We start from the raw sequence: 16,254 nt of genomic DNA on the forward strand, positions 1-16,254 counted from the left end.
GGGGGAGGGCCTCCAAACTGGGGGATCCCCTGCCCCCACCTGGGGATTGGCAACCCTAATTGGAAGTCATGAAAGATAGCGGCACCTTCTTTTAGGGTTCATAGAATTGGACCCCCTGGTCCAATCTTTTTGAAACTTGGGGGGCATTTTGAGGAGAAGCACTGGATGCTATATTGAAAATTTGGTGCCTTTACCTCAAAAAACAGCCCTCCCCCAAGTCCCAGATACCCACAGATCAATTCTTCATTATACCCTATGGGAATCAATCTTCATAGGGATTAATGGTCAGCATACATTTCTCCCTCCCCCTTCATTTCTGATGACCCTGAAGTGGGGGGAAGGCCTCCAAATCGGGGGATCCCCTGCCCCTACCTGGGGATTGGCAACCCTAAGCTCAGAAGGAAAGTTCACCCAGTAACGCTGATTAGAACAGCAGCCTTAAATTCAGCGTGGCTACTTCAAAGAGTGCTCCCAAATCAGCGTGCACAAGATTGGGGCGGCTCTCTTCAGCAGGAAGCAGACACTGTGATCTTTTTTGCACCTACTCGGGAGTAAACTCAGCTGAAACACTGGGATTTACTTCCGAGTAAATGTGCGAAGACGAAGAAGTGGGATGAAGTAAGCCTGTGGCATGCAAAGCAGTTGCAAGTTGATCCCAGCAGGTTCTCTGTGTAAACGCTGAGATTGGGAAGAGAAAGAGAGGAGCCAGAAAGGAGGTGGGGAGGGTGTTATGTATTGACTTTAGAGTGTACCACATGGCGAGCCCGACAGAAGGCGACCCCAGGGTCCCCGGATGCAGCTCGCCATTCACCCCGCCCACCAAGACCTGTTGCGGTAAGTTCGGATGGACCAGGATTAGCCTGGTCAATCCAGGGGGCAGTTCCGGGCAATGTATATAAGCGGGGCCTGGCCCGCGTGCTTGCTCTCTTGTAATGTGCTCACAATAAAGAATGTTGCCTTCCAACCATCTCGGTTCCCAGTACATTACAGTGGCGACGAGGTTGGGATTCTAGCCCGGGAAATCTAACAGGGCTACGCGGATCCATCGGAGACGTCGAAGGCAACCCGTCAGCGACCACCGCCGCCACTGCAGCCACCATGGCTAACCAGAGCAGAACAACGGGCCGTATCAAAGAGTTCAACCCCACCAATCCGGAGGAATGGGAGATATACACGGAGCGGGTCGAGTGCTACCTGCGAGCCAACAGAATAACAGAAGACTACCTAAAAAGGGACGTTCTCCTGAGTGTCTGCAGGGCGGCCATGTTCCAGATCGCCAAGGGTCTCTCGGCCCCCGCGAAGATCACGGAGAAGTCCTATGAGGAGATAGTCAGACTCCTCACCGGGCACTTCTTGCCAGAGCCCTCACGGGTGGCCCGCCGGTTCCTCTTCCACCAGAGGGACCAGGCAGCGGGAGAGACAGCCGCCGACTACCTGGCGGCTCTCCGCCAAATCGCAGGCAACTGCAGCTTTGCACAGCTGGAGGAGACCCTGGCAGACCGTTTCACATGGGGCCTGCGAGACGAGAGGCTGCAACAGAAGCTGTTCGTGAGAGAAGAGCTCACCCTCCAGAGTGCTTTCAACGAGGCCGTAGCGTTCGAGCGGTCCATGAGGACCTTTCCCAAAACAAGAACCGACGCCGTACACCAAGGAAAGATGGACCCCGGCGGCCCAGAGGAAGAAGAGGCACTCCAGCTGCGCCGCCAAGCAGGGACGGGCCCATGAGCAACCCCGCGCGACCAAGAGACCACCCTCAACCAAGTGCGCCAGCTGCAGCGACCCCCACGAGCGAAGGGACTGCCCCTACCGCAACGTGGTCTGCAGGAGCTGCGGCAAGATGGGCCACATCGCGAGGGCCTGCCATGCCAGACCCCCCCGCCGCCGCCAGTCAACAAACCAGGAGTCCACCGGTGAATATGCGACAACATCAATGAGCGTCCAGGTAATGAACTTGCCCGACGAGACCCCCCGCAAGGTCAAGGTCTCCGTCAGGATTGAGGGGAAGCCCTGCCTGATGGAACTGGACTCGGGTTCCTCCATTTCTATAATCTCGGAGGAATCTTTGAGGAAACTGTGCCCATGTGGCCTGCCCAGCCTGTGGCCGGCAGACTTCGTGCTTCGGGACTTTCAAAAGAACCCAGTTCAAGTCCTGGGTTGGGCAACAGTGGGGGTGGGATAGGGGCAACGGGTTTAGGGGCAAACTCGACTTACTGGTGGTCAAACGACAGCTCACCACTCTGTTGGGTCTAGCTTGGTTCCGGCCACTGGGAATAAAAATCGTGGGGGGTACAGCAGCTGGGGCTGGGGGGATTCAAAAAGGTGTGCAAGGAGTTTCCGGAGGTGTTTGATGGGGCCCTGGGTTGCTACAAGGGGCCCCCCATATCCCTGCCCCTCGATCCCCTCGTGCAGCCCGTAAGGTTGAAGGCCAGGCGGGTCCCGTTTGCCTTGAAGCCCAAAATAGAGGCCGAGCTAGACCGCCTCACGGCCCAGGGGGTGCTGGAACCCGTTGCATATGCCGCGTGGGAAACCCCAATAGTGACCCCGGTAAAGTAATGTAATGTAATGTAATGTAAAATTTTATTTATATCCCGCCCTCCCCGCCGAAGCAGGCTCAGGCCAAATGGGGAGGTGCGCATTTGCGCAGATTATAAGTGCACTATAAACAAGGCACTTCAGGACAATCCCTATCCGGTTCCAGTCATTAGCCACGTTCTGGCTGCCTTAGCGGGGTCCAAGGTCTTTGGGAAACTGGACTTGGCCCAGGCATACCAGCAACTGCCCGTGGACACTGCCACGGCTGAGGCACAGACCATAGTCACCCACTGGGGGGTGTTCAAGGTGCGGAGGTTGCAATTCGGGGTGAGCGTGGCCCCGAGGGTATTCCAGAGTCTGATGGATTCTCTCCTTAAAGGGATCCCCGGGGTACAGCCATTCTTTGACGACGTTCTGATCGCCGCCCCAGACGCAGAAGAATTCAGCAACCGGCTGCGAGAAGTGCTTTGCCGTTTCCAAGAGGCCAGTCTTAAAGTGAAGCGGGAAAAGTGCTCCATGGGGGTGCCCAGGGTAGAGTTCTTGGGGTTTGCGGTGGACGCTGCAGGGATCCACCCGACACCCGACAAAGCCACCGCCATTGTGGATGCCCCCACCCCCACAAATAAGGCGGAGCTACAAAGTTTCTTGGGGTTATTAAACTTCTATCATTCGTTCCTGCCCCACAAAGCCACCATAGCGCAATCCCTCCACAGACTCCTTGACAAAAATGCCCCGTGGGTCTGGGGGAGGGCACAGGACGCTGCGTTTAAAGCGGTAAAAGAGCTGCTGATCTCTAATGACGTGCTCCACCATGTCGATGAGAGCCTACCTGTGGTCCTTGCTTGCGACACGTCGCCGTACGGGGTGGACACCATCCTGGGGCACCAACTCCTGGACGGGAGGGAGGTTCCGGTGGCCTACTACTCAAGGACCCTGACCGCCGCGGAGCGGAATTATGCCCATATCAACAAAGAGGCTCTGGCGATCGTGGCGGGGGTACACAAGTTTAATGACTACTTGTACGGGCGGTGGTTCACCATAGCCACAGATCACAAACCGCTCCTGGGCCTCTTAGCCCCGGACCGCCAAACGCCTCAGATCCTATCATAGCGCGTGCTACGATGGAACCAGTTCCTCAATTCCTACACTTACACCCTGGTCCACCGGCCGGGCAAGGCGATGGGCCACGCAGATGTGCTCAGCCGCCTACCATTGCCCACCATGGGCCCTGACCCAGCACCAGCCCACCATGTGATGCTCATAGAAACGCTCCCGGAGCAGCCCCTACACGCAGCTGAGGTAGCGAAAGCCACGGGGCGAGACAAGATACTCACGCGGGTTCTTGACTGGGTGGTAAGGGGCTGGCCAGTGGGAAAACTGGGAGAGGAGTTCAGGGCATTCATAACGCGAAAGGAGGAACTAGCTGCCCACAAGGGGTGTCTTCTATGGGGCAGCAGGGTGGTGGTGCTCCCCCCCCCGCAACAGAGGCAGGTGCTAGAGTCCCTCCATGAAACCCATCCAGGGATTGTTAGGATGAAGGCCTTAGCACGTAGCTACGTCTGGTGGCCTGGGATGGACGAGGAGATAGAGGGATGGGTCCGGAAGTGTAGAGCGTGCCAAGAATCCTGACCCGAACCACCAAGCGCCCCCGCGCAACTCTGGGAGACCAACAGGAAACCGTGGTCGAGGCTCCATGTCGACTTTGCGGGGCCCTTCCAGGGGCAAATCTTCTTCATCTTGGTGGACGCGTGCACCAAGTGGCTTGAAGTCATTCCGGTGGCGTCCACCTCCACAGCGGCGGCAATCAGGGCGCTGTGCAGGGTCCTGTGCACGCACGGAATCCCGGATACCATCGTCTCGGACAAAGGGACCGCCTTTACCTCCAGGGAATTCCAGGAGTTCCAACAGAGGTACTTAATCAGACATATACGGTCCGCTCCATTCCACCCGGCCACAAACGGCCAAGCGGAGCGAATGGTGCGCACCACAAAGGAAGCCTTGGGCCGCATAGTGCGAGGAGACTGGGACCACCGTTTAGCCGCCTTCCTGTTCGACCACAGGATAACCCCCAACCTTGTCACAGGGGTAAGCCCGGCGGAATTACTAATGGGGCGCAAGCTTATCACTAGACTGAATAGGCTGCACCCCGACCGGGCCTCGGACATCCGCGGGTCCCAAGATCAGGGAAGTGGCCAGGGGGTTCTTCGCAGGAGACCCGGCGTACGCAAGGAACTACGCTAATGGCCCCGAGTGGGTCGCGGGAAGGGTGCTGCGAGTCCTAGGGTCCCGTCACTACGACGTAGCCACTGAAGAGGGCCGAATCTTGCGGAGGCACATCGACCAAATGCGCCGCCGCACCCTACCAGAGGAACCAGGGGCCGTACAGGACGGAGAGGAGCCCACCGCCACACCTGCCCGACGAATGGCTCCACCGCTTGCTCCGGCCGAGCGGGAAGCGGAGCCACACCGAAGCGAAGGGGACGAACGCACAGCCAGAGCCCCGACCGGACAAGAGGACGGGAGCAGCCATAGGCCGGCGGTTTCCCCACGTGGGGAAACCACCGCCCCGTCCACCACAGCAGCCGGGCCCCTGACAGAGCCGGTGGCCACGCCAACCCCACAGGGGTCCCCCCGGAGGTCGACCAGGGTGTGCACGGCTCCAGCTTACTTGAGGGATTATGTGTCCTGAGCTAAGGGGGGAGGAGTGTTATGTATTGACTTTAGAGTGTACCACATGGCGAGCCTGACAGAAGGCGACCCCAGGGTCCCTGGATGCAGCTCGCCATTCACCCCGCCCACCAAGACCTGTGGCGGGAAGTTCGAATGGACCAGGATTGGCCTGGTCAATCCAGGGGGCAGTTCCGGGCAATGTATATAAGCGGGGCCCGGCCTGCGTGCTCGCTCTCTTGTAATGTGCTCACAATAAAGAATGTTGCCTTCCAACCGTCTCGGTTCCCAGTACATTACAGAGGGCAATCCTGCAAGGGCTAGTCAGTATGCAGTTAACCTACCACTACCCCCCACCCCCTACTCCAGGGCACCAGCCAATGAAAAGCTCTCCCCGACGGATCCAAGCACAGCATGCATCCTGGGCTCAGGATAAGTGAAATCTGAGATGAGTGAAATCACCTCCCCTGCCCCCTAACAAACACACACATTCTTTTCTCTCCCCCCCCTGCCCCCTATTATTAGGCACGCTCTTTCTCCGGGGGCAGGGAGATAATGCAGGGGGAAGACAGGTGCCATTTTGTCTCCCACTGCCGATACTTTTAAAAGTGGGGGAGGGGTCATCAAAGCAGGAGAACCCCCCATTGCAGCGGAGGTTTGGCAAGCCTAAATCCACCTCCCGCTCATAGATTTACCAAGCTAGCTTAAAAGGCTCTACCAGCTTCAAAACAGCATTCCTCTGCACACCACACAGGGTAGCTGAAAAAAGCATCCCTCTGTCTGGCCAATCACAGGGGAGGTGTAAAAATCCTGGCCCAAAAATTGGCAACCAGCACAGCCTACACAGCATGCAGGGTGGGAGGGTGGGCTGAGCACCAGGCAGGAAGAGGGTGAGGGGCCAGTCTACATCAGCAGGCGGCTCCCCCCCGCAGCTTGTCACCTGACACCAGGATACTTGCGTCCCGTGTCATGGCCCATCCTCCCCTGAGCAGCAAAGATGGCCCCTACCCACAGGTGCCTGTTGGCTCCCTGGTCAGGGTGCATATTCTTGCTGAAAAAATCAACAACAGGGCCACACAGAATAAGCACTGGGGCCAATTGTGTGTGTGTGTGGGGGGATGAAGCTGATTGGGGGGGGGGGGGGGTTAACTCACTGGGCTCCCCTTGAACCAAAACAGCTTCTTGATCAACTGGCTGGCCTAGCACTGGATCAGTGACTTAAGTTTGGGCTTTCTGGAAAGAAAAATCTCAAGCTTTCTGCCTATGGAAGTATAACATATGTTGACCTCATATGTGCCCCAAAGAGCCTTGTACTCTTCTGTGCAGCAGCGCTTAGTAGTTCCCAGCCTGAAAGACAACCACCTTGCCTTAACCAGGGCCTTTTCAACCCTGGGCCCTGCTTGATGGGATTATGCTCTTGGTTGAGATCAGGGCCCTGCAAGATATATTATAATTCCACAGGGCCTGCAAAATGAAGCTGTTCCACTAGGCTTTTGGCTGAGGTGGTGGGTGTCCAAAGGTCACTGGCCTTCGTGGTGCAGTATGAACAATCTGTAGGCTTGCCAATCCCCAGGTCCCAGTGGGAGTTCTTCTGCTTTCCCAGGCGCCTTCCCGCCCCCCAGGCAGCTGGCCGGTGGGGGGAAGCCCCGCCCCCAGAGGACCATGTGCCTTTGCACCTCCGGAGGCTTCAGTCTCCGATTGAAAGGCTTCCTCTTGGAATGGTGTGTCTGTGTTGCTGTGAAGAAGTTGGCAGCAACTCGTGAGCAGAGAGGCCAATCCCCTGCTTCAGACTCGCCAGAAACGGGGGGAGGGAAACGTCTGCTGAGCACTTCATTATTCCCTATGTGGAGATAGATTCTCATAGGGTATAATGGGGAATTGATCCGGAGGTTTCGGGGGCTCTGGGGGAGCTGTTTTTGGAGGTAGAGGCACCAAAGTTTCAGTATAGTATCTAGTGCCTCTCCCCAAAGTACCCCCCAAGTTTCAAAAAGATTGGACCAGGGGGTCCAATTCTATGAGCCCCAAAAGAAGATGCCCCTATCCTTCATTATTTCCTATAGAAGGAAGGCATTTAAAAAGGTGTGCTATCCCTTTAAATGTAATGGCCAGAACTCTGAGTTCAATTCTGCTTGTCACACCCTTGTTCCTGGCTCCGCCCCAATGTCTCCTGGCTCCACCCCAAAGTCTCCTGGCTCCACCCCCAAAGTTCCCAGATATTTCTTGAATTGGAGTTGGCAACCCTAACAATCTGTCGGTCTGTTCCATCTGCCTCAGGTCACTGCCTATACCAACTGGGCACTGGAACCAGCTGACTCTGGGCGGTTTTTTGAGAGAGAGAGAAATGTGCCCTCCGTAATATCGTTGCATCACTATCATTGTAGTTATAATGGCTAAACTGCCATCGGATATATTAACTGATCTTCTTAGACAAACAGGTTGTTGTTTTATGAATTATGAATTATTGTTCTATCATAGGTTGTGAGCCACCCTGAGCCCATTTGCAGGGTAGGGTGGATTATAAATGGAATAACATAAATAAATATATATATATTTTTGCCTTCTTTCTAAGGTCAGGGAAGATTAGATGGGGCATTGTGCTCCTTCTCCAATGAAAAAAAGTTAGAGTACCTCAAAAGAGCTTACAACGCTGGCATTAGAAATATAGAAATGGAGTCTACTGTATTTGCTGCTATGTGCAGTCTTTGCGGTCTTAAAGGTAAGTACAAAAATGACACACTTGCTCTCACAGTTGCCCTGCATCCCTTGCTCTTAGCAACTCACTGGACTGTATCCAGCACAAAACTTTCACTTGCGCTATAATTCTCGAGCAAACGGGACCTCCCTCAAGCATTAAGACCTTGCTTGCGTAGAATTGTGTCAAATTTGTTTATGTTCCTCCTTTCTCGTTGCTGGATCCAAGCTACTGTCTAGTCTCTCCAAAGCACTTCACTGTAACCAGGCATCCAGTTAACAAGTAGCTAGGCTGAAAGTATTTTAATTATTATTAAGAACGTAATTATGAAGGTGGGGGCTATACAATTGAATATTTCTCTGCTTACTCAAAGTGAGGTGTCAGAGACGCTTTCTGCTAAACATTGTATTTTCCGTGTAAGACCCATATGTCCATGCGCACTCCCACCTGCAGCGGTGTGCGTGGGGAGGAGGGGGCGGTGATCAAGACCAAGAGTGCAGCTTACAGGGGATTTAACCTTTGCCCCGTACCATGTTACCAATACAAATCCCTCTGTACATAGCTTTTTTTTAATCTAGGGAAAGGGGATTGAAATAGATACCATAGAGATATGGATACATTTCCATCTATGGGGCAAAAAGCAGTTGCAGGGGGCAACAGAAATTGAGAAAATGGTATGGGGCAAAGTAATCAGGCCTTTTCTCCTGCACTAACCTTTATCCAGAATGGAGCCAACAGCTGGTGCTATTTCCATTTTTTTAAAAAAAATGATCATGGATCTCCAGCATCACACGTATTTTGGCCTGGAGGGCAGAGTGTTGTTTTTATGTTGCACAGAGGGATCTCAAATAATGAACAGTTGCAGCACAAAAAACAGAATGGCCCCCAAATCCTATTCCCTTCCTAGAATTAGATTCCCTGGGATTGCTACAACACAAAGGCCGAAAATGAATTTGAAACAACTCTTATCCGCGAACAGACTTTCTCTCTGGAAATTAAGTGGTTTTGTAAATTGGTTATCTGAGATTGATCAGCATGTACAATAGATTGAAAAGGTTAATGATGTTGGCAAAACCAAAGCCTTTGAAGCCACCTTGTAAAAAGTTTTTAGAAAGTTACGCCAATGTTTTCCAGCTTAGGGTTGTGTGCGTGCGTGCGTGTGTATGTATGTGTTTTGCTTCATTTTTTTACTGGCTGCAAAGGTCACTGGGCTCCTGCTGACATTCTTGAAAATGCATCAACTGTTCTAATCCAGGCTATTTTTAAAGTGAAGTAAAGGCTCACATCGTTTAAATTCAGTCCTCTAATAATAGAATTGCAAGAATATTTCATTGAGCCTCAAGCATGGAAGTGCCCCTATCCCATAACTAATTGAAGAAACTTACAACCTCTTGGGATGTTTAACCATATATATTTTTTTCTAAGTGGTCCCTGGAAAAGGGGATTTAGAGTTGCCAAGTTAACTTGAGTCTGGGCTGCACCCCTTCAGGCTTCAGAGTGGGCTTATAGGGTTGCCTAAAGGTGGGGCCTGGAGCTCTCCTGAAATTATAACTGATGTCCAGATTGCAGAGATCAGTTCCCCTGAAGAAAATGGTTGCTTTGGAGTCTCTGGCGTTATTCTTCTCTGAGGTCCTTCCCTTCCACATACCCTGCTCTACATACCCTGTCCAGATTGCAAAGATCAGTTCCCCTGGAGAAAATGGTTGCTTTGGAGTCTCTGGCGTTATTCTTCTCTGAGGTCCTTCCTTCCACATACCCTGCTCTTCCCAGGCTCGACCTTCAAATGTCTAGGAAATTTTCAACTCAGAGTTGGCTTTCCCTTGCAGTTTTCAAAATATATGTTGAAAAACACCATATATAAATTACGTTTAGGACTGCCAACTGTGTCTTGGGAAATCCCTAGAGATTTGGAGGTGATACCTGGGAAGGCAGTGTGGGTAGGGGACAGAGCTCAGCAGGGACGTGATACTCTCCAAACTGCCATTTTCTCCAGGATCTCTGCAATCTGGACATCAGTTATAATTTCAGGAGAGCTCCAGGCCTGACCTGGGAAACCTAAGTAGACTACATTTAGCTAGATCACACGTGGCCAAGCTTGCTTAACATAAGAGCCACATAGAATAAACACAGGGCCAGCTGTGTGTCCCATGTGTGCTAGGAGGCGCTCAGAGCCTGCCCTCTCTTGCTGCGGAAGCAAGGAAGAGCAGCCTCCAAGCACCCCTATGGCTGGGTGGTACCCTAGGCGGCTGCTTCCCCGGCCTACTTGGACACACCAGCCCTGCATAAACATCAGATGTTTGAGAGCTACAAGGAAGGAAGGAAGGAAATAGATGGGGAAGGGGGAGAGGTGGGAAGAAAGCAATTTTACATGCATTCTCCAAGCTGCTGGCTGGCTTGACTTGGAGAAGTGATTTAAAGAAACAAATGCCTTCTCCAAGTCAACCAAAAGGGTGGCGGGCGCTTTTGAGAGCCACACAATAGGAGTCCTCTTCCGGTTGAAATGAGTCCTCTTCCGGTTGGCATACAACTGATCGGTACTTGAAAATTTCGAATAGAAGGCTGTAGTGTGGCATTTTGGTAAATGGCTTTGTTTTACTGTTTTTACTGATTTATTGTTTAAATGTTATAAATTGATGTATTTTAAAACTTAATCCTATGTTAGAACTTTTGTGTTGTGAGCCGCCCTGAGCCGCTTTGGTGGGAAGGGCAGGATATAAACTAAATAAAATGAAATGAAATGAAACAATATGTGTGAAAGAGCCACATGTGGCTCCTGAGCCACAGTTTGGCCACTCCTGAGCTAGAGAATCTACAAGCTTTTGTAGGCCTAAGAGAGGCATATACTGAAATGAAAAGGCTGTTGTTGCAAAAGTAATATAAATGACCATGTAAAATATCACTAGATTTTTTTTAAAAAATGTAGTATTGTAGCTACCACTTTCCATTGCAACAATTTTCATGGCCTTCCAAAATAAAGATGCATCGTACATATTCATGATTTTGACTAAAATTTCAGATCTCCGAACTGTGTGGACCAGGTGATCTCATTAAGTCTTTACTGTTGAGAACAATATTTTAATTAATTAGCTAATTGATTTCAAAGTTACCACACCTTAAATGCATCAAGCACTTGACAGATACAAATAAATGGGACGTTCATATCTATAGTACACCAGTGTTCCCTCTAAGCTGAGTTAGTGTGAGATAGCTCACAATGTTTTAGCCTCCAGCTCACACATTTTTGTCTCAGCTCAGGAAAAAAGACCCTAGAGCAAACTAATTTATGCAATAGCTCACAGCTTTAATGCCAGTAGTTCACAAAGTAGAATTTTTGCTCACAAGATTCCACATCTCAGAGGGAACGTCGCTGTTCACCATCTTGTGCAGTTTGTATAGGTTTTATATAAAAACAAGTCTGTCACTCCTGTTTAAAAACCCAATTCTTTGCTTTCTAGCCGCAGTTGTCTGCGTGACTCTACTTAATCGACTTCATGGGGACCAGATCCGGGCATCCCACGAAGTTCTACTTGATTATCAACAACGACCTCAAAAGCTGATTTCAGTGTTTATTAAAAAGCGCCTTGGGCTTTGGAATCCAGAAGATTCAGTCTAAAAGAGTTTGATAAAGAGTTTGAACAACCAGCACATTCCAGAGAACAATCAGCACAATCAACAACCATCTTCCTTATTTTCACACCCCTTCCAACCCTCCCAGCAATCAACACAGAACAATGGTCACATTCAACAGCCAGTTTCCTTATCACCACCCTTCCAGGAAGCCCCATCAAACAATGGGTACATTCACAAACCAATTGCCCTCTCACTACACCCCCTCCAGCCTAGAAATAGCAGCTCTCCAGCAGCCCTGGCCTCACTCAATGCACAGCAGCCAAGAAGGTCAGAACGCCTGCTCCGGCTGCAACGCCACTGAGGATGTTCTCCGCAGCTGAGAACGAAACGTCTGGAAGAAAAACTTTCTCCAGTAGAACACGGCACTTGAGCCCGAAAGATTCTACAAACCCTAATGATGATGCCAGCCGTGAAAACCTGAAATCTTTGATAGTTTGATAATGGCCTTTGTTGCAGCAATTCTCTGAAATATCTGTAAATATACATGTATAGATATTAATATGATGTCATGTTTTAATAACTTGATTACACATGTTTAAATAGAGGGGAGGGTGTCTGAAACAGTAGAACAAGAAAATTAAATTTACAATTCAACAGTCGTCATAACTCAGCTGTAACGTATCTGACAATGTTGCCACTTATCCTATGAATTTGTTTTTAATGTGGTCTTAGCCATATAAAATTAATGCCTAATCGTCCCACATTATACTATTCAAGGATCTGCTAAAATTCATTTTGGGTTCAAATATGTGACTGACTTCAGTTAGCAGGATTTCACACATGTAACTGATGTAAACCTAAGGAATGCATGAATATCTGCTGTGCCATTAGGGCCAATATAGCCTCCAGTGCATCTGTATAGGGCTTAACAGTCCTCAGACTAGAAAAGGGAAGGTATGACCTTAGGTCTTCCGAGTCTTTGTCTTGAAACAGTAGGGATGGGCACAAACCAGTAAAATGTGGTTTGGTTCATGGTTCGTGACATGCCCAGTTTGCAAACCAGGAACCATCATGAACGTTTAACAACTGAATAAACTGATTCAGTTCATGAGGTTCGTGATGAGATAGAGTGGCTACTTGGCATGCTAGAGACACCAGACTGATAAGGGATCTTCAGCTGACCATCCTTTACTTGCTTTCCAAGTTTGATGAGGACTGGATTTATGGAGTCTGAATTATGGCCCCAAGGAAGTTGTCTGGGGAAATGACAGGTGCAGGTTCAGGAGTGTACAGAACGGATTTTCTGCAAGCTAGGAACACCAAGCTTGCAGGGGATCTCTGGTTGACTCTTCTTTACCTGTCCTCCAAGTTTGGCAAGGATTGGATTTATGGGGTCTTAGTTACGGCCCCCCAAAGAAGGTGCCCCCAGGAAAGTGCTTTGTAAGGCAATGGCAGGCACCGATTCAGGAGTGTATAGAACAGATCCTTTGCATACTAGAGACATCAAAGTGGCAAGGGAGAGAATCCCCCCTGGATGCTCTTCTACATGCCGTCTGTTCCACCACCACCACCGCTTTGAATTTTGGTAAACATTTAGATTGAGTGCAGAAATTCTGTCTGGAAATGTATCCATTCATTAACTGCCACGAACCAAATGAAAATTTGTGCCAGTTGATCTGCCGTGAACTTTAGTCTGCAAACCACCAATAGGTCAAAATTCATCACAAACTTTAGTTCATGAGTCAGTTTGTGTCCATCCCCAGTAAACTGTGCCCCATCGGAAAACCATAGGCCCACAGCTGAAGAGAATACATAGAGAGATGCAACGATACTCCATAAGGGCAATCCAATTCACCATTTAGCCTAGTGGATGTGTTTGGTGCAGGTGGAGAAATGCAGGACCACTAGTTGCAAGAAGGCATTGCTACAGCTGGACATGCACCAAAGAGCTACACTTTAGATTCAAGACTGCTCCTGTATGAGCTTTACCTTCAGTGACACAGATATGTGATTTTAGACCCTGAAATGAATGATCTTATGGAAGCCTCCTCTTTAGATGGCAATATATGCTACCAGAGTGAAAGTCTGCTTTGGAGGACCCGTCTGAGAGACTGCTCTGGATCTCCACCACAAAGCGCCGCTCTGATGGCACCACTGATTCCCCTTGATATAAAATTATGAGCATTTTGAGGTGACCGTCTACAAATTCCAGCCTCTTCCATAGTACTTGTAAGTCCTCCAAGAATCGATCTTAGGTTCACAATCTATCATCAGATCTGGAACCTAAGTCTGGTAGAGCTCCAGTTATCCCATATTTCAACAATTTATTTGAAGAGAAGAAAGTTTCAATTTTCTCAGAAGCAAATTTCACAGAGCCCCTTTTTCATACTTCTGTATGTATGAAATTGGTCAGAGTGTAGGCAGCACAGGGATTGTCTACAGTATATTTGTGCACTATATACTTGTGGTAAGACTTTGCTCCAAAGGTCACCAGAGTTCCCTTTTGTACAACCAGTATCTAAATTCTTTGTCTCTAATATGCCATATATTTAAGAATTATATCTGGCACTACTTTTAGGTGGCTAGCCATGCAGGCATGAAGTTCAATAGCGCCTTTGATTCAAGTCCAGTAGTGCCTTAGAGAACAACAAGATTTCTAGGGAATAAGATTTCAAGAATCAATGTTCCCTTTGTCACATGGCACTGGGTCAGACATACTACGGTAGTTTGTATCCTTCCAGTTCACTCCGCGAGCTTGTAGCCATGCTCCAACCTAACAGCTTTCCTCCAGGCACTTGGAAACAGAGGAGATGCTTCTTCCTTCAGAGGAATATCCCTTAGAGAGCCAGTTTGGTGTAGCAGTTAAGTGTGCAGACTCTTATCTGGGAGAACCAGGTTTGATTCCCCACTCCTCCACTTACAGCTGCTGGAATGGCCTTCGGTTAGTCATAGCTATTGCAGGAGTTGTTCTTGAAAGGGCAGCTGCTGTGAGAGCTCTCTCAGCCCCACCCACCTCACAGGGTGTCTGTTTTGGGGGGGAGAAGATATAGGAGATTGTAAGCCACTCTGAGTCTCTGATTCAGAGAGAAGGGTGGGGTATAAATCTGCAGTCTTCTTCTTATTATAGGAAGGCTTCAGATTTTGCTGAGAGAAGCGGAAGGATTTAAACCGGGATCTGTAGGTGTCGTGACTGTTGTAATAAGCCAAGTTAATTCTTGTACTTGAGAAATCCCTTTTAAAATGAAGCTAGATCAAAAGTAAATCTGCCGCTATTCCCCTGTTGCTCGGTACACCTGGTGAAGACAGACTAGAATACTATTTTAGAACACAGTGGGGTAACTTTTCATTTTAGACATCTGTCAGAAATTGATCAAACGGCTTCAAAATATTTAGACAGAAGATGTCAATGTATGGCAACTCCTTAGCAGCGCAGAAAATGTTCCAAGCTTGATTGTACTATGATCTCTGTTGAATATAGAACACCTTAATGTTGGTTTCATATCTAAGTGTTTCGGCAAATAGCAGATGATGAGCTCAGAGATGACAGAGGAACCAAAAGACATAAAGAAAAGAAGTATTATTCATTCAGAAATATGACCAAAATTACTGCCGACAAGTACTGTCTGAATATTTGTTTCCTCTTCAAAACTCCAACACCGGAATCAAAATCTTTCTGAAGTAATAAAGGTCCTATAGTGCCTTGGGCCTGATTCTACTATAATACGACTCCCCCCAAATCATGTATGCAATCAGACTGGAGTATTGTGCTGTCTTGTAATTATTTTAAGTTATTTATATAGTGCATTATCATATTCCATCTATGGAACATTTTGCAGAACTGGTAAATAAATACACTTTAAAACAGTGCTCCGAAGAGAATGGGGGGATGGTTACTAAAAATAAGCTTGTGGTGTTGTAGCAGAGCTGCCATTTGTCTTGTGAATATTCATGAATTCTTTTACATCGTATGTCTAAGGACTGAATAATCAAGTTCATGATATGCGCTTGCAAAAACAAAATGTTTACCATATTCTGGAGCTAGGGAGCTAATGCCAATCTGAGTAGATAATGCTGACCTTGATGGACCAATGGTCTGATTTAGTGTAAGGCAGCTTCGTGTGTTCAAAAATAAACTCGATAGCCAGCAAAAGCCACTTTCCCCCACTTGAGACACCAGAAAGTCACTGCCAGTCATTATTTATTTATTTGTTTTTATCATTATATTCCATTTATATACTGCCCATTCCCTAAATAGGGCTCAGGGTAGAGTACAATGAGCTAAAATCATAAGCACTAATCAATAATTTTTTTAAAAAGAAAAATCCCAATAAAATTCACAAAAGCAATACAATTCAAAGAGATGGTGGTCAAGTTCCAATTGTGATATTGCCTTGCAGGGGTGATAGTGGCAGCCAAGTGGACACCATCGCTGTCCTCAACCAAGCATCTGCTGCCGGCCCATCGCCAGGATTTTAAAAGTTGGGGGACATGTAAAAAAGTAAGGGGGCATTTAATGGCTCCCCTCCTCTGGCCGCTGCCAAGACTCAGGGTGCCCGACTCAGGACACCTGACAATCTCTCCTGCCTGCCTCCACTTTAGGGGCATGAGGTGAAAGCTGAGAGCTGGGCAGGACCAGATCTACATGTTTTTTGAGGGGGGGATTAAAAAATGACGCCCCCTTATGGGCCCATTCTATCTTATGGGCCCATCGAATAGAATGGACTCCATATCCAATTTGGTGCCCCCTCTGCTCCCCCCTACATCTGGCCCTGGAGCTGGGGGCTGCCCCCTCC

General features: G+C 49.0%; 1 protein-coding gene across 1 annotated transcript in view; it reads left to right on the forward strand.

Annotated features, from left to right (window-relative positions):
* The window catches only part of UPP2 (uridine phosphorylase 2), a 55,281-nt gene extending 43,029 nt beyond the window's left edge, over positions 1-12,252 (forward strand). The window contains exons 6-7 of the mRNA XM_060257364.1: positions 7,769-7,915; positions 11,347-12,252. Of these exons, the coding sequence (XP_060113347.1) occupies positions 7,769-7,915; positions 11,347-11,504 (305 nt within the window). The 3' untranslated portion in view covers positions 11,505-12,252. The remainder of the gene's footprint in view (positions 1-7,768; positions 7,916-11,346) is intronic.
* Positions 12,253-16,254: the final 4,002 nt, after the last annotated feature.

Source organism: Heteronotia binoei, chromosome 16 (genome assembly GCF_032191835.1).
Source record: "Heteronotia binoei isolate CCM8104 ecotype False Entrance Well chromosome 16, APGP_CSIRO_Hbin_v1, whole genome shotgun sequence".
NCBI lineage: Eukaryota > Metazoa > Chordata > Lepidosauria > Squamata > Gekkonidae > Heteronotia > Heteronotia binoei.